The 23,963-nt window shown below is 51.2% G+C and overlaps 1 protein-coding gene across 1 annotated transcript in view; it reads left to right on the top strand.

The window, feature by feature from the left end:
* LOC146797732 (uncharacterized) overlaps positions 1–23,018 on the top strand; it is a 97,544-nt gene extending 74,526 nt beyond the window's left edge. Inside the window, exon 3 of the mRNA XM_085627641.1 lies at positions 22,988–23,018. Within this exon, the coding sequence (XP_085483767.1) occupies positions 22,988–23,018 (31 nt within the window). The remainder of the gene's footprint in view (positions 1–22,987) is intronic.
* The last annotated feature ends 945 nt before the right edge of the window (positions 23,019–23,963 follow it).

Raw genomic sequence — 23,963 nt, 5'->3', positions numbered from 1 at the left:
ACGTTTCGATTCTCTCTCGATACGGGGTCTCTTCAGGACAGGAGTGCTGGGGTCTAATGGAAGAAATGTAGTGTAAGGCTGTGGTACTGTAAGAGAATTTAACTAATGATGCTAGAGGCAATGGTGAGCGGAGGCTTACCATATGTTAAACACGAATGGAGAACAGTGAGGGTCTTCTGGAAGTTGGTATCAATTCCCATGTAGTCCGTGAGAAGGGGTATACCTATTAAAAATAATTATATTCAGGATGCAAAGGCACATGCTTACCCGAAGAACCAACTAAGGCATGTCCATGGGCGCGAGTTCCATAGTGTGGAGCAGGGAATTATGCGATAATAAGAGAGTCTTGGCCGCTCCGCTCTACTCAATTAACAGGACCACCGAACTGCTTAGGCATGTGAATTGAAATAAAGTATCCTCTGGGATCTAAATTAAAAAGGCAGTGTCAGTATCATCAACACTATCACGTCAAAACAATTATATAGGGCGAAGGAGGAATAAGTAATTGACTCACCTGAGTTGGACTCACGGCAGTCCGTAAATCAGTTACGAGGTATTTGGCCAACACGAGCTGGGTAGGATAAGTGGGAAGCGGTGTAAAGAAAGGGGTATATCCTGGCATAGTACACAAGTTGTGGACATACACATAGGTGCCGATCACGATCCGGTAAAAAAAGTAGCCCGTACGACTCGTATCCGGTCTTTTTACCGTACGAATCGTACAAGTGCCGTACAAACTGCCAATTACAATTCGCATGGGAAAAAGACCATACGAATCGCATTGGGAATTATTTCCCACACGTCCTCGGGTCGGAAAATGTGTCCGACACGTCCTCGGACGATTTGCCGTACAAATGTGAAAAGTGAAGTCCGACCGCGGAATCACGATCCATCCCGTGCGTCCGATTTTACAAACGTATGGAAAAAACACCGTCCGCACCGAACTCCCATAGCAACCATGGAGACATGTGCCCGCATACACGCCCAACACTCCCCCCAGCCCCCGTACCTTAGAGTCGTACCCCCCGTGTATGTACACCCCCACCCGTGTATGTACACCCGTGTACGTGTCGTCCCCCCGTGTACGTTCGTGTCGTACCTCCCCCGTATTTACACCCGTGTACGTTTGTGTCGTCCCCCCGGGTATGGACAGCCGTGTACGTGTCGTACCCCCCGTGTATGTACACCCGTGTACGTGTCGTACCCCCATGTATGTACACCTGTGTACGTGTCGTACCCCCCGTGTATGTACACCCGTGTACGTTTCGTACCCCTGTGTATGTACACCCGTGTACGTGTCGTACCCCCGTGTATGTACACCCATGTACGTGTCGTACCCCCCCTGTATGTACACCCGTGTACGTGTCGTACCCCCGTGTATGTACACCCCCACCCGTGTATGTACACCCGTGTACGTGTCGTCCCCCCGTGTACGTTCGTGTCGTACCTCCCCCGTATTTACACCCGTGTACGTTCGTGTCGTCCCCCCGGGTATGGACAGCCGTGTACATGTCGTACACCCCGTGTATGTACACCCGTGTACGTGTCGTACCCCCGTGTATGTACACCCGTGTACGTGTCGTACCCCCCGTGTATGTACACCCCTGTACGTGTCGTACCCCCGTGTATGTACACCCGTGTGCGTGTCGTACCCCCCGTGTATGTACACCTGTGTACGTGTCGTACCCCCCCCTGTATGTACACCCGTGTACATGTCGTACCCCCCGTGTATGTACACCCGTGTACGTGTCATACCCCCCCATATGTACACCCCTGTACGTGTCGTACCCCCCCGTATGTACACCCGTGTACGTGTCGTACCCCCCGTGTATGTACACCCCTGTACGTGTCCTACCCCCCCTCTACGTTCGTGTCATACCCCCGTGTATCTACACCCGTGTACGTTAGAGTCGTACCCCCACCAGCGTATGCATGGAACGTACCCCCACCACAAAATTCTAAGTACGGAGCGCACCCCAGGCCCCAACATCACAACCGCATGTACGAGTCGTACCAAGCCACACACAAGGACAGCACTGTACAACAAAATGGCCCATGTACACACCGTACACACGCTAAAATCGCACGTACACAACCAGGACAAACCAAAACGACACAAGAATACACCATTCGAATGGCACAAAGCCACTAAACATGTCCAACAACCACTAAAACAACACATTCACTGACCTGCAACTGCCAAAAACAAACAGAGGCCCAAAATACCACCACTCCTTATAACACACCCACCCAAAGTTCAAACACAGCCACACCCACCAATGGACCGATAAAAAGGGCCAAAACACACAAACCATGAGCCTTTGCAACAGACTCACTGCTGCCAGACCCCACAGACAACCTACAGCACCATATTAGAAGCTTCACCACACCTTACACTTGCACACCTTCACACACACACCTTCACAAACACCCCCTCATCACATTCACACACACACGTGCACAACCACACCCACACACCCACAACCATCCACACACACCCCCCCACCATCCACACCCACACCCCTCACCATGCCCACTAACAAGAATCCAAAGTTCACTAGCTGAGAGTTGGAGGTCCTTGTCGATGAAATCCTCAGAGTCGAGCCACACCTCTTTGGAACATTGGTCAGACAGACCAGCATATCAGCAAAAACAGCCATGTGGCAGACCATCGTCGATGCTGTGAATGCTGTTGCGGACACCAGAAGGAACAAGCAGGAATGCCAAGCCAGGTGGTACGATCTGCGGAGGAGGGTCCGAGCCAAGATGACGGATGAACACAACCAGGCCAACGTCACTGGAGGAGGGCCGTCCCGCAGACCCGTACACTACCATCCCTGGGAGGAGAGGGTGATGGCCATACTGCCGGTGGAGACAGTGGAGGGATTAAGGAGGACTCCGAGACCCGGGTGAGTACACAAACAACGCACCTCACATGGGGGGAACGTCATCCACAACCAAACTCACAAACAGGCACGCAACCACCCCAAGCTATCGCATGACTCAACCACACTCCATGAACACGCACATGCCACTGCCGCCACCATGCCCCATGCACCCAGCTGAACAATGTCAAGTCACAGGCCACAGAAGACACCAACACATGACACGGTAACCCGGATGGCGGGAGGGTGGGCCCCGAAAATCACATAGTGCAACTCAGAAGCAGACAACAATGCCCTCTGCCCATATGTCCTAGGTCACAGCCAGACAAACAGTGTGTCCCCACACAGGAAAGACTTGCCAGCAAATGGCGGACGCCTTGCATTAACACATGGGGGTGAAGGCACGTTTTTGCACATGACAGCAGCTAATGAACAGCCAACACTGTGAAAGAGTGGCAGCACACACCACCACAGCAGCAGCGCAGACACAGACACTACACCCAATGGGTGCCTGGAGATCAGAAACAAACTCACAGCAACAATCCAAGGGCCATTCAAAGAACTGCTAACAGTGTGTGCCCAGGAAGCTGAGCTGAGGTGACAGAGGGTGACACACAGAGGGAGGGAGAGGGTGACAGAGAGGGAGGGAGACACAGGGAGACGGACAGAGAGAGGAGGCCGACACACAGAGGGAGGGAGAGGGGGACAGAGAGGGAGGGAGACACAGGGAGACGGACAGAGGGAGGAGGCCGAAACACAGAGGGAGGGAGAGGGGGACAGAGAGGGAGGGAGACACAGGGAGACGGACAGAGGGAGGAGGCCGACACACAGAGGGAGGGAGAGGGGGACAGAGAGGGAGGGAGACACAGGGAGACGGACAGAGGGAGGAGGCCGACACACAGAGGGAGGGAGAGGGGGACAGAGAGGGAGGGAGAAACAGGGAGACGGACAGAGGGAGGAGGCCGACACACAGAGGGAGGGAGAGGGGGACAGAGAGGGAGGGAGACACAGGGAGACGGACAGAGGGAGGAGGCCGACACACAGAGGGAGGGAGAGGGGGACAGAGAGGGAGGGAGACACAGGGAGAGCAAATCAGCCTTGTGGTGTGTGGGAATGTCTGCTCATCAGCAGGTGGACTGCGTGCATGTAGACAAGGGTGGCCAGTGCCAGCACCCCCCCCTCTCCTCCATGGAAAAACACAGGGCCATGTCACAACCTGTGCACGAGCACAACGACAGCTACCTGCATCACTGAAGTGTGTGGAACAACTTCATGTGCCCACATACAGTGCAACACGGAAGGCGCCAATGCACGGCTCGCCACACCTGCCCACTCCACTGCTGACTGCAGTCCCACTTGACGCAGCAAGTAAGACTGTGCCACACATAGTTAAAGTCGCCAAAGCTGTGCCCAAGGGACATACCCATGCACAAGTGCACTGTGAGTGGAATGCTAGACAGATCCAAATTCCCAGAGGAAATGTTCCAACTTTGAAACTAATGAAATATGGATGTTGCATGGAACAAAATTAACATTGTCTCTCTCACACACAGGTCAACGTCGTGGTTCACCCCCCAACACTGGGGGGAAGACTCACAGGACCCTGCTCTGCGGGAGGCCGATCCCACCGGCAGCGACGACTCTCACCACTCTGTGGACGACCCCGACCAACCTGGCCCCTCTGGTGTCCAACGACCTGCAGCACCTGCGTCAGGTACAACGGGGCCAACCACCACCCCCACTCCTGCCACATCCCAGGAGACACCCAGGATCCCTGCCCCACCACCACAAAGCAGCCAGTCTGTCCAGGAGGGACAAGGTTCTCCGGGCACCCAGGAGGAGGCAGGCAACACCGCAAATGCCATCCCTCAGGGGTCCCGGAGACCCGATGTGCCCACAACGGCAGGCCAGGCGCAAGTGGGCAGGGGTGGTGGGAGTGGAGGACGGTGGAGGCGCCAGCCTGACCAGTTGGCTGGGGAACCGGTATATGCCCATGTCCGAAACATCCTGGACACATACCGGCAGGACACCACGGGCATGGCCCAGGTTGTGACCGTCCTCGAGGGGATCAAGACCCAGCAGGCCCAGCAACATGCGGAGCTACATGCCTGTCTACTGCAACACCAACGGAGGATGGAGGACAGACAGGCTGAGCTCGTGACGGTGTTCACGGGAATTCACACTACACTCCGTCGGATGGCCGACAACATGGCCAACCCTCCCTGTGCCAGAAGGCGTAGAACATCACCACCCACAGGGAGGGATCAGGAGGAGGAGGAGGAAACATCCGATGGAGCATCCCAAGCATCGTCACGGCCTGCTTCTGAGGGTCCCCGCAGGAGGCCGGGTCGTCCACGGAAACAACCGTGAGGGTCGGCGCTACAGCACCATCTCCCAGGACACCTGGCCTGGCACCTGGCCCACTGGAGCAACAGCATCACAGCATCAAAAGACATTTTCTGCCACATGGCCTTGCTGGTCACTGTCTGACCAATGTTGACAAAGACTGTGGCATGGACTCTGAGGATTTCAAATGGCAAGGACACCAACTCCCCTAGTGAACTTTGGATTCCACACACCCGGAGAGCCCCTCATGTCAACCCCCCCCCCCCCCCCACTAAAATAAAAAGTCACACCATGAAGAGAAGATGCCTGCTGGTTGCATTATTACCTTACATGTGTCTTGTAAAGTCTAACCATGCCTGAGTTCTCTTTTGACTTCAACCATCCACACCCTGGGGCCTGAGTCTGGCACAGGACACACATGGGTCACAGTGTATTAGGCAAGACAGACATGGAGCACCATACACACCTGTGATGTGGCCAACCAGCTGAGGGGGTGGCCGCACAACCGTGCCGACAGACATATTGAGTACAGCAACAGTCATGCGCAGAGGTCAGGGATCATGTGGAGTGTCCTGGGGGGCACCCAGGTATGTGTAGACAGGTGGCAGAACCATGTCCTGCAAGCTTGAGTCCAGTGGATGCAGAGAATGATGGCCTGGCCAACGTTGGATGCATGGGGATGGCACATGTCACAATACCCACACAGTCATGGACATCATGCACAATACACAGTCTAATCCCACACAAACAGCTTGCATCTTGCTACTCTACACATAGACACATAGCCACTATCACGGAAAACCATGCCAGACATGCCGGATGCACCGTGGCAACACACCAGCATTGACTGAGAAGAGGCACCTTGGAGGCATAGGGACACCTTTATTAGTCATGTATTCGGGATTGCAGAGGCAACTCGAAGTACACATGAACAGTTCATGTGGAGTAACATGTGGGTCCAACACTGGCACCCCCCTTCTGCACCACAAATGCGTGATAGCCATGGAACTGGCACACAAGTGTCGGCTAACAGCTAAACACCCCCAGCTGCTCACGGAGAGCCTGCCATACACCATTGATCCGCTGATGTGGAAGTCCCACAGCATGTCAAGCCAATGCAAACCGTATGTGTCCGAGGGCAGTGTTACACACATTGATGCCATCATCACATTCCACAATCCCATCACTGATGACTGTCAACAAGTCTGACCATCTATTCAGGTGTACCCAGCTGCATGTAATGTGTACCATGGTGATGCTACATGTCTGCAGAGGAACCAAACATCGACAGGGGCAGTGTGCATACATCGTGAACAACTGCCACACCCAATACACCCCTGATGCATCCCTTACCCTAAGGTGACTTCCAAACGTGTCCGTGCCTGTAACGCAGAGTCAGCACACGATGACGTGTCCATGAGGAATAGCAGTGCCACAACAATGCAACCAGCAGACGGCATGCGCAAGTACCTGGGGAAGAGAGACACACAAGAAGTCAGCCACAAAAAGCACAGCCACTTGCATGTGCATGTACTCGACACATGGATGGATGACAACATGCTAGGTCACAATTATGACTGGGGAAATACAACCATCACTGGCACCATCACTCCAGTGACACACCCACACACACCTCTGACTCACGTGCCATACATGCAGGTGGAGACACACATCGCAACACATGCCACACGGGGACCAATGCGTGCACACTCAGACACTGGTACTCACCACTAAGCAAAGAAGTCGCGTATGAGCCGAGTCCGGATGTCCTCTTGCGGCTCCACATCCTCCACATCACTAGCCCCATTGCCAAGCCCTTCGTCCTCCACGGGTGGATGGTCCTGGTCATCTTGATCCATGATGAGTGGCACAGCTTTCTCAACTGCCATGTTGTGCAGCATGCAGCAGACCATGAAGATTTTGCAGACCTTCGCCGGGGCATATGGGAGGGCGTCGCCGGTCTTGTGAAGGCATCGGAATCGGCTCTTCAGGAGGCCAAACGTCCTCTCTATCACTCGCCTTGTCCGGCCATGGGCGGTGTTGTAGCGGAGCTGGGCCGGCGTGATGGGGTTGCGGAGAGGTGTGATCAGCCATGGCATGTTGGGATAGCCAGCGTCCCCTACATGGAAAGCACATGGACATAAGCAGGACAGGAGAAGCGGTCGTGCTGGAAGTCTACGCAAAATACAGGACAGACAGACTGTACCCACCAACAACACATGCTCGTTCGTTGCGCAGCTGCGTCATCATTTCAGGCACCCTGCTACGCCTCATGATGTAAGCATCGTGTGCTGATCCTGGAAAACGAGCACAGACATGTGAAATCACCATGTTGGACAGACACACCACAAGGGCATTGATGAAGTGGTAGTGCTTGCGATTCCGGTACGCTACCTCCTGTGCCTGTGGTGGTACCAAAGCCACATGTGTCCCATCTATGGACCCAATGACATGGGGCATCCCTCCCAGGGCATAGAACCCACGCTTGACCCCAGTCAACATTTCAGGGGTAGGAAAATGGATGAAGTCATCCAGGTGAATCAACATGGCCTCTAAGAAATCATGCAGCACACGGCAGAACATGCTCTGGGACATGCCACCAACATGAGCTATGGTATTTTGAAAGGTACCCGTGGCTAGAAAATGTAGGGCTGCCATTACCTTCAGCTTGGGTGTCAGTGCCGTAGGATACCTGTGCAGCGGTTGCAGGTGTGGTGCCAGTCTCGCCGTCAAATCCAGAATCAACCGTTGGGGGAAGCGGTAGCACCGGATACAGTCATTCTCCCGCATGGCAGCCAAGTCCGGAATTGGTCGGGCAAGAGGCGGCGCTCTGCAGTAATTTGGAAGTGACAAGGAAGAGTGAGTGCACCACAACAACAATTAATTAGTACTGAGCACATGTTAATCTGTCTATACACATATGCTACATACGGAGTCAGGTATGTGCCACATGCCCTGGACACGTATGGCTGCCAGGTGACACTCCTACCAAGACCCAGCTACACACGGAGATTGTGAACCTCCACATGCCATGGCATGGGATTAGCTGTGTCCCAGTGCAAGTGAACAGCCAGACGCAAGACAGGAGTGACATACATCCACACATCAGCAGAAGTAGGATGTAGATTGCAGAGACTGGTAGCGGAACACTAGAGCCACAGGTCACATGACATTACACTAGGACAGCCCACACACCTTGCCATGAAGGTGTACATGTGATGACTCACCACACATTCATAGAGAGGATGCAGACATGTCCTTGTTACGCTACTCCATGTCCCATTCATACATACGCACCTCACATCCGATACCACATGTGTCATGGTGTGCGGAACAGTGTGCAATGTCAATCTACACACAGACACATGTTGGTTGCTGCAACAGCTGCAGCTTTTGAGGGAGCTCCAACATCAACCTAATTTGAACCCCCCACACATACATGACATAGTCACATCGTGCACCGTGGGTAGTGACATGTCAGGTGTGGTCACCCCTGTACCGGGCCTCAGGGGACACTTCCGTGTGTTGGTGTCTGTGCCATGCCAGTGACGCTCATCACAAGTGTGCAGTACGACATGCACACATGTCAAAGGAGTCAAGGGCATGCCTGGCACACATCGCACCGTCACACATTACATGTGTACACATCTCATCATACATCTGGTGCCTTCTCGACTCAGGAGTCATGTGCCACATCACAGCCTTTCACACCTGTGCCCCACACATGTAGTACTGCCCAGACAATGCCTTGATGTCCATCCATGGACAAGTATGTCAGCCCTATTCCTTCCTGTGTGCTGCCTGTCACCACTGTGATGTGTGAAAACCACCGTACTGCTGCTAAGAGGGCCTGTGTACGTTCCCATATCACTATGGGAGTGCTGCCGTATGTGTACCCATAGTGATGGTGAGCGTACAGGCATGTGTACGGTCAGTAAGTACGCATACGCAAGAACACCCATAGTGGTACGGCCCGTACACGCGTGCGTACGTTCACTATCACTATGGGTGTCCTCGCGTATGCGTACTTACTGACCGTACACATGCCTGTACGTTCACTATCACCATGGGTGTCCTCGCGTATGCGTACTCGCAGTGGTACGGCCCGTACACACGCCTGTACGCTCACTATCACTACGAGTACGCATACGCGAGGACACCCATGGAGATAGTGAATGTACAGGCGTGTGTACGGGCCGTACCACTGCGAGTACGCATACGCGAGGACACCCATGGTGATGGTGAACGTACAGGCGTGTGTACGGGCCGTACCACTGCGAGTACGCATACGCGAGGACACCCACGGTGATAGTGAACGTACAGGCGTGTGTACGGGCCGTACCACTGCGAGTACGCATACGCGAGGACACCCATGGTGAGACGGCCCGTACACACGCCTGTACGCTCACTATCACTATGAGTACGCATACGCGAGGACACCCATGGTGATAGTGAACGTACAGGCGTGTGTACGGGCCGTACCACTGCGAGTACGCATACGCGAGGACACCCATAGTGATAGTGAACGTACGCACGCGTGTACGGGCCGTACCACTATGGGTGTTCTTGCGTATGCGTACTCATAGTGGTAAGGCCCGTACACATGCCTGTACGGGCCGTTGCTATGCATTTGGGGTGCCCTAGGGCCCCGGAACGCACCGTACGTGTGTGTGAAGCTCAAATTCACATAGGGGACACATGAGGGACAAGTATTAAGGCCTACATGCATGCTGGTTGTCATGGAGACCAAGTTTTAAGTTTGAATTTGTTCTGGAAGGTGCACAGCAGAAGTCAGTTGGAATGAATCTACTTTGTTGCAATGTGTTTGTGGGGTTGACATCATGCTGAAGAAAAAAACACAATAAGAACCCACTGACTGTGCTAGGTTTGAAGGGATTGGAGGAAACATAGGATGCAAATGTGAGTGACCAATCACTCTGTACTCCTGTGCATGAAACAGGACAGCAAGGCAGATATAAGGCAGCCAGGTCCCATGAGGGATCACTTGCCTGCACATATTTCGATTCCACCACACTGCTGCTGCTCCTGATTCCCTGGAACCATGTCAAGGTCTGTGGAGAGGTCACAGCCATTCACCCTGGAGGAGAACCTGGCATTGCTGGATGTGATCCTCCCACAGTACCCCCTGCTGTATGGGCGACCAGGGTATCAGGTGAGTGCAGAGGCTACTAGCACAGACTGTGTCCCTTTTTTGTGACTGTGACTTCTGCCATTGTGTCCAGGTGTGACACACATGCTATGTACTGTAGGGGGGGTCCCAGGGGGGGGAATGCCTGATGTCTCCCAGCCAGTGCCCAGAGACAGGAGGGGTGGGTGCAGAGTCCTCCCAGCAGTGCCCAGAGACAGGAGGGGTGGGTGCAGAGTCCTCCCAGCAGTGCCCAGACGCAGGAGGGGTGGGTGCAGAGTCCTCCCAGCAGTGCCCAGAGACAGGAGGGGTGGGTGCAGAGTCCTCCCAGCAGTGCCCAAAGACAGGAGGGGTGGGTGCAGAGTCCTCCCAGCAGTGCCCAGACGCAGGAGGGGTAGGTGCCTATCACTCCCAGCAGTGCTCAGAGTCAGGAGGGGTGGGTGCAGAGTCCTCCCAGCAGTGCCCAGAGACAGGAGGGGTGGGTGCAGAGTCCTCCCAGCAGTGCCCAGAGACAGGAGGGGTGGGTGCAGAGTCCTCCCAGCAGTGCCCAGACGCAGGAGGGGTGGGTGCAGAGTCCTCCCAGCAGTGCCCAGAGACAGGAGGGGTGGGTGCAGAGTCCTCCCAGCAGTGCCCAGAGACAGGAGGGGTGGGTGCAGAGTCCTCCCAGCAGTGCCCAGAGACAGGAGGGGTGGGTGCAGAGTCCTCCCAGCAGGGCCCAGACGCAGGAGGGGTGGGTGCAGAGTCCTCTCAGCAGTGCCTAGAGACAGGAGGGGTGGGTGCAGAGTCCTCCCAGCAGTGCCCAGAGACAGGAGGGGTGGGTGCAGAGTCCTCCCAGCAGTGCCCAGACGCAGGAGGGGTGGGTGCCTATCACTCCCAGCAGTGCCCAGAGTGAGGAGGGGTGGGTGCAGAGTCCTCCCAGCAGTGCCCAGAGACAGGAGGGGTGGGTGCAGAGTCCTCCCAGCAGTGCCCAGACGCAGGAGGGGTGGGTGCCTATCACTCCCAGCAGTGCCCAGAGTCAGGAGGGGTGGGTGCAGAGTCCTCCAGCAGTGCCCAGAGACAGGAGGGGTGGGTGCAGAGTCCTCCCAGCAGTGCCCAGACGCAGGAGGGGTGGGTGTGATGCACAGTGTGAGCCTTGATAATTGGTTGTGTCTTTGTCCTCATTCCACCTGTGTACTTTCACTGGCACGTACTGCTTTTGCCCTTCCCCAGATGAGTATGTCCCTATGGCAAAGGTGCAATGCGTTGGCTGCATGACATGCCTTGTTGTAACCAGCTAATTTGTTCTCATATGTGTCTCTGTGACATGTTGCAGGTGTATTGATGTAGTGTCACTTGTTCATCCTCACAGGTAGGCGCCTCTGCCAAGGAGCAGATCTGGCTGACCGCCGTCAGTGCCGTGAGGAGTGCGGATGGTCGCAAGCGGCGCCTGTCCCAGGTGAGGAAACGCTGGCAGGATATCCGGTGCTGGACGCGGAGGATCGCACGGGTCCTGCTGGGGGACTCACCTGAGAGCCATAAGAACCGCGGGCGCCGCCGTCTCTCCCACATCCACAAGCGTGTGCTGGCGGGGGTATTTCCAGACTTGGACAGGCGCTTACAGGAGATGCAGCAGCAGGAAGGGGGTAGGTACATGTGTGTTTGTTGTGTTTCACCAGCATTTGTAAGTGCACTGTTCCATGGATACACTGCCAGGGTTTAATGGTGCTGTGAAGATCCTGTTACCCACTGTATTGCAGTGCTCTCCTGCCTCCCTTCCTCTCCTTGCAATGTGTTCCCTGGTCTGTGTGAAGTCACTCCGTCACAAGGTTATGTAGCCTGGCACCTTCTCCACGTGTACAATGCCTGCAGCATCATGTGTGGGGGTGGTGTGTAACAGGTTTTGGGACCTTGCCTGTGCCCTGTCCAGTTCTGGTCTTGTGGGTTCCATGTCAGTTGGCACTAATGCTGAGTCCAGACATGGGAGTTAGTCTCTCAAGTGTGAGGCCTTACAGCACGCATGTCCTATGTGGTGGCCTGTGACATGATGTGCATGAGTGTGCGGTACGCATAGTGCGGGGATGGTAGCGTGTGTTGCAGTCATTCCCATTCAGGAGCATGGAGTTGTGTGGCCACTACTGTCCCCAGGGGCATATTTTCCTAGGTATCATGTGTGTAATCCGAATATGTCGACAATCTCTGTGTCTACAGCATAGGTTGTGTTCTGTGCCATTGTCCCCTGGCCAAATGTATATTGACATGAAATGTAGTACAAGTGTCCACTGTACAGCCTGACCTGATTTTCCTTGTTCATACTCACGGTGGACATTGCCTGTGTGTCTTGTTACAATCATCTGATGATGCCCATTTGTACATGATTATTTGGACAGGCGCACCTTGGGTATTTTGTTTGCAATCTTGAATTGTTGCATCCCAGACTAAGGGATGTAAGTGCTTCCTGTGTCTCCAAATAATTGTCTCATGTAGGGGGTGGGTGGTGCGGGCATTGCCTTCATGTCACAACCTGATATCTCCTTGCTAGGACTGGCCAGTGTGTGATGTATGTCTGGACATGCACTCAAGGTGCAGTGGGCCAGTCATGGTGGGCATGTTTTCAGTATAACCTATGCTGCATGTGCCTCTTGTTCCTGGATATGGTCCCTGCTCATCCCTATTTCCTGCCACGCTGTGTGGTGCAGTTGCAGTGCTGGATTGTCCCCAGGGCCTTGCTCCTCAGTCAAAATTCCATTCCATCTCATTTGCTATTGTGTCATGCTCTCCATAGTTTTTCAGTGGCATGGTGGGTCAAACAACTGTGTCTTGCATGCCCTACATATGTACCTTGTTTTGTAGATGTGACTCTTCTTTTGTTTCAGGCTATGCACTGTGACCTATGTAGATTGGACTCATGTGACATATGTATACAGGTGTATGATTAATTTCTGTCTCTTCACCCTGCCCACAGCATCGTCGGGGGACACGGAGGGAGACATGGGCACAGACGGAGCAGAGGGACCGAGCACCAGTGCCAGCGGTGACATCGGGGCTGGCACATCAAGTGGGACTGAGGCGGAGGAGAGTGAAGCCGGGGACCTGTCGACTGGCACAACAGAGTATGAAGCTGACGGGTCCGAGGATGATCTCTCCGAGTGGGCGGAGGCTGCACCACCATCTGACAGCGGCACAACATCGCACCCCGCCCCCTCCATTGCCATCAGACGCCTCCCACTTGCTCGTGTCCCTTCCCAACGTGCCCGGTCACCACATGTCTCCTTCCTGCCAGGCACCGCACCCCCTGCCCCTGTCTCCACTGCTGCCGCCAATGCCGAGTCTGTGGACATCCAGCGGCAGTTGCAGATTGGTCAGGCTGCGATCCTTAATGTCTTCCATAGCCACAGCCAGGTCCTCAACAACATGGAGGCATACTTGGAGGGCATTCATTCATCGCAGGCTGACCAACGCAGCTTGCTGAGGTCGATAGACTCAACACTGACTGCAGCAGTGGGTCTCCTGCAGCGCTACGTCCCACCCCCTACCCCTGCCCCATCCACACTTCCCACTCCCATGCCTGTCCCACGTACACCCAGACGTCAGCATGCACCCACCACAACACACACAGGCACCACACCAGCAGGGAAGGTCCACCGCACACCTCCTGTCCTGACACGCACACACAGGGTGAAGTAGGCACACCCACTGGGTCGGGGGGCAAACGTGTGACACGCAGCCAGAGTGGGAGTCCGCATTCCACCCAATCCACTCCCTCCAAATCCCCTCCCCTCAGCTCTCCTGGCCACATTTCCCCCAAAGACTCCTTCATGGCCGCTCTGTCCCTGAGCCCCACAGTGACACCACCACGCAAGCGGTCAAGGAAGTCCCCGGTCAGGGTGGTTGATTCCCCCCCCCTGTCTACACCCTCCCCCAGTGGCGCTGCGACCCATCCCTCTGACCCCCCCCCCTCCTTGGGGCCTGTGGTTCCTTCGGGTGCAGGGGATTCCCTGGAGGACCTTGCTAAGGTGTGCAGCGAGATCCTGGCCTCCGCCTTTGGCCCTGCCCCACCCCCTGTGGTGGAGTCCTCCATCCCTGCACCCACGACGCCTACCCTTCACCCTCCTGTCCCTGTGGTGCCTGGTTCTTCCCCCCCACATGATGCCCTCACCCCTGTGGAAGACGACGGAATGTAACTGTTCAGGCAAGCTAGGGGACACGCATCCCACTGTGTCCCCCATCCAGCTGTGACTTCTGGACTGCCCTATGGGCTTTGTAAATATTGAACTTCCTACAAACAAGATTTTTTGGTTCATGCTGAATAAAGCAATTTATTTTTTTCCCCTTGGAACACTTCTGCTTTGCTGGTATTGCTGTTGGTGGGGCTGCTACATGGTTTTGGGTGGTGTTCATGTGTTGGGTGTGTGGGAAATGTAGTAGTGTGCTGCTCATAGGGGGGACCCTGGGATCTGTGTGCCATCACACGGTGTTAGCTAGGTTTCTGTGTTCATGTAAGCAGTTGCTGCATGGTGAAATTTTCCAAAGGTGTATTCCTTCGTCTGTGTACCCTGACATCTTCCCTGCAGGGTGTTCCCAATATTTAGCGCTGAGCTGTGTGTACATTAGCTGGGTGTGTGACGGACTCCTTCTACTTTGCACATGCATGCTGAGCGATGTCTCCACCTGCATCATTCGTGGCATTCTTGGTAGTCATTGTACTTGTGTATGTGGACTATTGACATGACTTCATGTGGACATGTTTTCTTTTCTGCGCTATGCATGCGTATACTCCCAGCCTCGCACACATGTGGTACATGTACTGCAGGGTCTTTGTGCACCTGACTGAAATTTGTGGGCATGGTATCTGTGGCTACTCCACCCTTTGCGTTCCATGGGCACTGCTGTGAGTGTTAGGCACACACCCCTCTTGTGACTGGGCACTGCTGGGAGGACTCTGCACCCACCCCTCCTGACTCTGGGCACTGCTGGGAGGACTCTGCACCCACCCCTCCTGTGACTGGGCACTGCTGGGAGGACTCTGCACACACCCCTCCTGTGTCTGGGCACTGCTGGGAGGACTCTGCACCCACCCCTCCTGACTCTGGGCACTGCTGGGAGGACTCTGCACCCACCCCTCCTGACTCTGGCCACTGCTGGGAGGACTCTGCACCCACCCCTCCTGACTCTGGGCACTGCTGGGAGTGTTAGGCACCCACCCCTCCTGTGTCTGGGCACTGCTGGGAGGACTCTGCACCCACCCCTCCTGACTCTGGCCACTGCTGGGAGGACTCTGCACCCACCCCTCCTGACTCTGGCCACTGCTGGGAGGACTCTGCACCCACCCCTCCTGTCTCTGGGCACTGCTGGGAACACTCTGCACCCACCCCTCCTGACTCTGGGCACTGCTGGGAGGACTCTGCACCCACCCCTCCTGTGACTGGGCACTGCTGGGAGTGTTAGGCACCCACCCCTCTTATGTCTGGGCACTGCTGGGAGTGATAGGCACACACCCCTCCTATTTAACAATATGTCCGCTTAGCACATACACGTGTGTGGGTTCGCTCCATGGGGGTACGGTTCGTACTTACACTGTTGGGGTGGGAGTAGGCTCCATACGTACGCGGGTGGGGTACGGGTCGTACTTACACTGTTGGGGTGGGAGTACGCTCCATACGTACGCGGGTGGGGTACGGGTCGTACTTACACTGTTGGAGTGGGAGTACGCTCCATACTTACGCGGGTGGGGTACGGGTCGTACTTACACTGTTGGGGTGGGGGTACGGTATGTACATACACTGTTGGGGTTGGGGTACGCTCCATGCATATGAGATGGGGGTACGGGTCGTACTTACACTGTTGGGGTACGCTCCATGCATACGCGGGTGAGGGTACGGGTTGTACTTACACTGTTGGGGTGGGACGTATACGTATGCGGGTGAGGGTACGGGTCGTACTTACACTGTTGGGGTGGGGGTACGCTCCATGCATACGCGGGTAGGGTTACGGTCCGTACGTACACTGTTGGCATGGGGGGTACGCTCCATGCATACGCGGGTGGGGTTACGGTCTGTACGTACACTGTTGGCATGGGGGGTACGCTCCATGCATACGCGGGTGGGGGTACGGTCCGTACATACACGGTTGGGGTGGGGGGTATGCTCCATAGGTACGCGGGTGAGGGTACGGGTCGTACTTACACTGTTGGGGTGGGGGTACGCTCCATGCATACGCGGGTGGGGTTACGGTCCGTACGTACACTGTTGGCATGGGGGGTACGCTCCATGCATACGCGGGTGGGGTTACGGTCCGTACGTACACTGTTGGCATGGGGGTACGCTCCATGCATACGCGGGTGGGGGTACGGTCCGTACATACACGGTTGGGGTGGGGGGTACGCTCCATACGTACGCGGGTGAGGGTACGGGTCGTACTTACACTGTTGGGGTGGGTGTACGGTCCGTACATACACGGTTGGGGTGGGGGGGTACGCTCCATACGTACGGGGGTGAGGGTACGGTCCGTACGTACACTGTTGGCATGGGGGGTACGCTCCATGCATACGCGGGTGGGGTTACGGTCCGTACGTACACTGTTGGCATGGGGGGTACGCTCCATGCAAACGCGGGTGGGGGTACGGTCCGTACATATCCGTACCCATGCTGTGGAATGCTTGTGTGGGCCGTACCCAGGCCTTTGCCACGTGGGTACGAGCCGTCCCGCCATTGTTGGGGTGACGTGGGTGTGGGCGTGGTACGACTCGTACCCACACTCTTAAGGCGTGGGTACGGGACGTACCTGTATAGTTGTGTTGCCGGTTCGCGTCGTCAGGCACTTCCGTTGCAGTGGACGCTGGCTTTGCTGGACACGCCCCCACCCCCTCGTGGTGACCAGGGCATGGGGGTCAGGTATGTCCAGGGCATGTGTGCTGTGTGACTTTGGTGGTGGTTTTGTGGCCTGCCCCTGGTCTTGCCCCCCCCCTTTCCCCCCCTCCCTTAGTTGTTCTGACCTTCTGCGGCGTCTGCGTCGGAACCTGTAGAGGAGGTCGACTGCTATGAGGGCCGGGATGACACGTAGGTTCGGGTCCATGTCTGTCCGTCGCGTACAGGTTCTCCTTGTTCGCGTCGTCCTGATTTCCCGTTTTTGGCAGCCGGAAAATATTGTCCGTGCGGGATGACGTCGGTTCGAATCGTAATTCCTGGTTCGTGAATGGCAGGCTGCGTGCGTCCCGACGTCACGTCGGCGCTTTCCTGGATCGCATTTGTATGTTTCTTTTCGTCGGTCGGGGGTTTGTACGATTCATACGGAAATTGTGTTTCCGTGCGATTCGTAATTCCATGTTTGTATATTTTGTCGACCGGGTACGCGTCGGACGGAGAATGTGCTCCGTCCGACGGTTCGTACCCGGTTTTTGCAGGATCTTGATCGGCACCATAGTATTACTTACTCGATGCTCGTGCGACGCATCGTTGTCGGGCCAAGTCCTGTATTGAGGACGCCTAGCACAGACTACGTTAAGTAACGTTAGCAGCACATCCTAACGGTACTAATCACCGTCCTTTGGACTCAATAATCATTAATTGATTCCAGTTATGTTCATCACATCTATCCAACTATGTGATACATTTGCCTAAAACCTCTTAATAATAGCGGCCGCAATTATGTCCTGGCAACTTGACATAGTCCGTTATGCGCGTGCGCAGACCTCGGCCAACGTTACTTAACGTAGTCCGTGCTAGGGATCCTTGAAACTTTGGCAAACGATCACCATTACTCTCCCTGCTTGATTCATTTGGTTTAGCCCATCACTGAAAGAAACAATTTTTCCCCCAGTAAATGCTCGCACCGGCCCGCTTAAGTACTAGTGTAGTGCCACACTTCCCCAACTCCACAAACCTGTGCCCATTACTACTATCACTCATCCACACCCCTGTGTCCTGAAACCCGCTTTTGCGACCATGTCGCCCTTCAACTACATCACCTCCTACCTGCAAACGCTGCGCTGCAAGCACCTTGCTTTGGACCTTAGTTTCCCTGACGACCCCCCCGATCTTTATACTAAACCAGGCTTACACTTAAATTCATTCTCTAAAAGCAAGAAATGTTTCACTGACAGAACATAGACAATGAAAATATCGATGTAAAAATTATCGAGTCAAAAATATAGGATACAAAAATATTGACTTTTTATATTTAAACAGGTAAGTACAAAAATATCGGAAAATAATTATTGTTTACAATAATATAGTTCTATTGAATATCGATTTTTAAAATATTAAAATAAACCAAATTTAAATACTAACTTTAATATATAATTTTTTTATACTTAAATGTATGTAACATGTAAAATATAAACTAATATTTTAATTAATATATAATTTAAAAAATCTTAAATAGCACAATATTATCAAACATATATGTAAACATATTTAAATATACCAATAACATAACATATTAAAAAAGGGAATCAGTTCAATTTAAAATAAAAATTAAACAACACACATATTTTACAACTTAATTAAAAATAAGTTACAAACAAACAATATTGCAAATTATAATATTATTATAATAAATCAAACACATAGTGGCTCATTAGAATGTCGGGTGGATCGCCACCGTCCGCATGGCGTGGCGATCCGCCCGACATTCTTTCCTGCCCGCATGCCAATTCCCCCCCGCCATATTACTATGGCGGGGGACCCCGGCAGACGGAAAGACCGTCCGCCGGTTTTCCGCAGATAGGCAATCCGCCCGCATGCGGACTTCGACATTGGGGACCCGTAGCGGGTCCCCAGGTATTCTGGGGGGTGCACATGGGTGGTACCCATGGTAACCCCCTGCATTTCAATGTACAACGTGTCAGGCACCGCGCGGTGCCTGTCACGTTGTGCATTGAAAGGCACAACTTGCTTTTGTGGCATTGCGGCGGGCGGTGCTTTCAGCACCGCCCGCCGCAATGTCATGAATGCAGGATGCGCCCGCCAGTATGTCGGGCGCATCCTAATTATAGTTGTGGGACCGCCGCATGCATTGCGGGCGGTCCCGTTTCCCGGGGGTATCCACCCGCCATACTAATGACCCCCTAAATTATATAAATTACAACATAAAATACATTATTACAAATAAAATAAATACATATACATTTCTCACCACATTAAAAAGAAAAATAAATTCTACTAAATACATATACAAATAATTACTCCCACCTAACACAGCACAACAGTAACACAATATTTTACACCACACAAAAATAAGATGTATTATTCTAACTACAATAAATATAAAATTACATAAAATATAACATTACAAAATATTACAATGGACTATTCCCACTACACTTAACACAACAATAACATTTATAATTAACAAAAAAAAATGCTATTCCCACTCCAGTCAGTGCAACAGTAGGGAAAGTGTTGGAGTGCAGAGGGGTACAAATTACTATTCCCACTCAAATCAGTGCAACAGTAGGGAAAGAATTGGATAGCGGAGGGGTAAAAATTACTATTCCCACTCCAGTGAGTGCAACAGTAGGGAAAGTATTAGATAGCGGAGGGGTAAACATTACTATTCCCACTTCAATGAGTGCAACAGTAGGGAAAGTGTTGGATAGCGGAGGGGTAAAAATTACTATTCCCATTCCAGTGAGTGCAACAGTAGAGAAAGTGTTGGATAGCAGAGGGGTAAAAATTATGATTTCCACTCCAGTGAGTGCAACAGTAGGGAAAGTGTTGGAGTGCAGAGGGGTAAAAATTAATATTCCCACTCCAATGAGTGCAACAGTAGGAAAAGTGTTTGATAGCCGAGGGGTAAAAAATACTATTCCCTCTCCAGTGAGTGCAACAATACGGAGAGTGTTGGATAGCAGAGGGGTAAAAATTACTTTTCCCACTCCAGTGAGTGCAACAGTAGGGAAAGTGTTGGATAGCAGAGGGATAACATTTACTATTCCCACTCCAGTGAGTGCAACATTAGTGATAGTGTTGGCTAGTGGAGGAATAAAATGTATTATTCCCACTCCAGTCAGTGCATCAATAGGGAAAGTGTCGATTTACGGAGGGGTAAAATTTACTATTCTCACTCGAGTTAGTAAAAAAATTTAAAATAAGCAAAAATTGTCAACATAATAAAATATATTTTTAAGTAAATTAAAAAATATATAAATGTGTTTAAAAGAAAAATATTTTAATATTAAAAAATAAATACGTATTATAATGTTAAATACATATCACAAATACCTAAAAATATTATATTAAATAAAATAAAAAATAATTTTCAAACAAAGAAATATATGTATTTAAAATTATTTATTAACAAAAACATTAAACATTACATACATTTTGTATTTAAAATTATTTATTAACAAAAACATTAAACATTACATACATTTTGTCTATTTGCTTCCTACCCTGTAACACCACACAACTCACAATACACACTGAAAATAAAACAAATATTTGCATAATTAACAAATATTATTAATTAAAAAACAAATACAAATACATAAAATGTAATTAACTTCCAAGCCTTTACTCCTATAATCCCTACAATCCATACCTAAAATGAAACTGTAAAAGAATTAATTGCGCAATTAAAAGATAAAATAACTAATAGTGTTTAACAACTAATTATAAAGTACCTAATATAATGTACTCCCCACCTTCACCCCTATAAACCCAAAACCCACAGATAAAAAATAACATTTAAACAATTACCCTAATTAATTATCAATGAATTAATATGAACTATCACTAATTAATAATTAATTAGAAATAAATTACTTCCCACCCTTTAAACCAAAAAACCCCCCAAAAAAACAAAACCCGCAACTATAATTAATTGCACAAATTCCATATTTAATTGTCAATTAATTAATGTATATTAATTAATGACTATTTATTAATTCATTAAAAATAAATTACTTCCCACTCTTTACCCCTATAAACCGCATGACCCGCACCTAAAATAATTACACAATTACCATGATTAATTGTCAATTGATTAATTAATGTTAATTAACAACTAAGGGGTCTATTAGGATGGCGGTCGGAAAATCACTCCGACCGCCATGGTAGCGGGAAAACACCGCCCGCTAGGACCGCGGCATAACCACCGGTCCAATTAGTATGCTCCGCAGACAAAATCCGACCGCGGCGGTACGACCGCGGCATTTAACATTGCAGCGGTTGCTGCTGCCAGCAGCACCGCCGCGATGTCCAAAAAAGCATGTCCAGCATATCCCTGCACTTCGTGGCTGGCACTGCACAGTGCCTGCCACCTGGTAGAGGGATATGCACCCACACCTCCCCAAACACATTTGGGGCCCGCAATGGGCTCCCTGAGACATTCTCCGCATGCCTTTCCATGGCGGTTCCACTGCCGCGGAAAAGCTGGCTACCTCCGGCATCATAATCATGCCAGCGGAGCCTGACCCTGCACCGGCCCCATCTCACCGCCGCGGTCATCACTGTCATGCTAATGGGATCGACGGTTTTCTGGGTTGCGATCACAGGGCGGATGACCGCCAGCAGCCCAGCGGTTGCCACCGCTGGCCCGGCAGCGTCCATCTGACCACCATCCTAATAGACCCCTATTTGTTAATTAATTAAAAATAAATTACTTACCACCCTTTACCCCTATAAACCCCACAACCCGCACCTAAAATTAACCAAAAAAACCTAGCAACACAATTAACATTATAAAATCTCAATTAAGTATTATTAAATAACAAATATTCATTAATATATTATAATGAAAATACTTCCCACCCTTTTCCCCCATAAACCCACAACCCGCTACAGAACTAAGAAATGCAAAACTTAATTAAAATGAAATTAATTACTGCTAAACATTTAACACATATATTAAAAAACATTAACAATACATTTAAAATATATACTAAAATACATTACACTAATTGAAAAATCGATATTTGAAACAACTATATTTTTGCAAACGTTATTAATAACTTTTATATTTTTTTAATCGATAATATTTACATCCAAATCAATATTCTTGACAATGATATTCTTGCACTTGATATTTCCATTGCACAATATTTTTAACTCGACATTATGGTAGCTTGAATTTTTTACCGCAAGAAATACATCCAGCTTTTAAACTAAAAAACAAAAGTATAAAGAAAAAAAAAGTTTCATAATTTCAGCAGACAGATTTAAAAAATAACCCATTAGTTGACCTACGTCTGAATTTCATACAAAACGTTTTGTGCCGTCTGAGTATCATTAAACGTCTTAAATTCCCCCTTAAACAAAGTTCTGAGTCTAGTCGGTTGTAAAATCTCAGCTTGTCCGCGGGCAGCTTGGAATAGAGGTAGCATTTCCCAAAATTCCCTTCGTCGCTTTGAGGTCTCATATGAAATGCCACAATAAACCTGCATTTCAAACTGATCTCTAATTTTGGTACTTCTGTGTTTTATGGCACTATTGGACACCTTCTCACTCATCCTACAGTCCCCAAAATTCACCAGCATCATACAGAGTACGGGATCTATCCAGACACTCTTGAAACAGTGTTTGATGTCCACGAGTTATCGTCAGGTCCTCTTTACTGCCCATCATGAGATGAGTGAGAATCAAATCCTTCATGTATTCAACTGTTGTCACAAATTTTCCCTCCTCCCTTTCAGGTATGCCAACAAATCTAAGGATAGACCTTAGTGATTTGTTTGGTCCTCCAACTGTTGTTTCACAGAGATTAGTTCCTTTTGTAGAATAGAGTTCTTTTTAGACAAATGACTTTAGGTATCTTCAAGATCCAATATTCTAGTAGTCATTCCTTTCAATTGTACCCGAAAAGTCTCAATTTTCTCTTCAATTTCTGCCATGCTGCTACTCAAAGTATGAGCTAGGTATTTTTGGCAAGGTTTAAGGTTTATTTCAGCCAAGACAGTTATTGATAAGGATTCAATCTTTGTATCTGTCAAACTGCTCTCACTGCCTTTAACCACCCGTGTCACCATAGAAAGTTTCTTCAAAGAGGCATTACCTTCTAACACCACTTCTAATTCAGAACTAAGGGGCTCATTACAATGGCAGATGGACTTACGTCTGTCCGCCATCGATGCAGGGAGTGGTACCGCTCGCCTGTAAGGCGGTGGTCCCGCACATCCGATTACGATGCGACCGCCACCGCGGTGGTTGCTTCATGCATGGTTAACATTGCGGCTGGTGCTATTGGCTGCAGCACCTGCCGCAAAGCTAAAAATGCAAGTTGTGCGTTTCCCTGCACTACGTGGAAGGCAACATGCTATGCCTGCCACATGGTGCAGGGAAATGTAGGGGGGTAGCATAAGTATCCCCAGTGCACACCCACCTCACCCAACACAAGGGGGGCCCGCAACGGGCCCCCAAGTGCAATTCCCGCCAGCCTTTTGGCTGGCATGGATACTGCATCGTAATTTGGTGGATGGTGCCTGCTAGGCGCCACCACCATTTTAGAGATGCTTGGAGCATTTGCCAGGCAATCGTAACGATTGCCTGTGGCGGACCTGTGGCGGACGGACTTTGCGCCCGCTAGTACACCGCCTGCCATTGTAATATGGCGGGCGGAAAAGTGCTTTGAGATGGCGGTGAAACGGACTAAATGCTAGACCTGATTTCTTT

This window comes from Triturus cristatus, chromosome 9 (genome assembly GCF_964204655.1).
Source record: "Triturus cristatus chromosome 9, aTriCri1.1, whole genome shotgun sequence".
Lineage (NCBI taxonomy): Eukaryota > Metazoa > Chordata > Amphibia > Caudata > Salamandridae > Triturus > Triturus cristatus.
The sequence above is the reverse complement of the archived record's forward strand: the minus strand, read 5'-3'. Positions and strand labels throughout refer to the sequence as shown.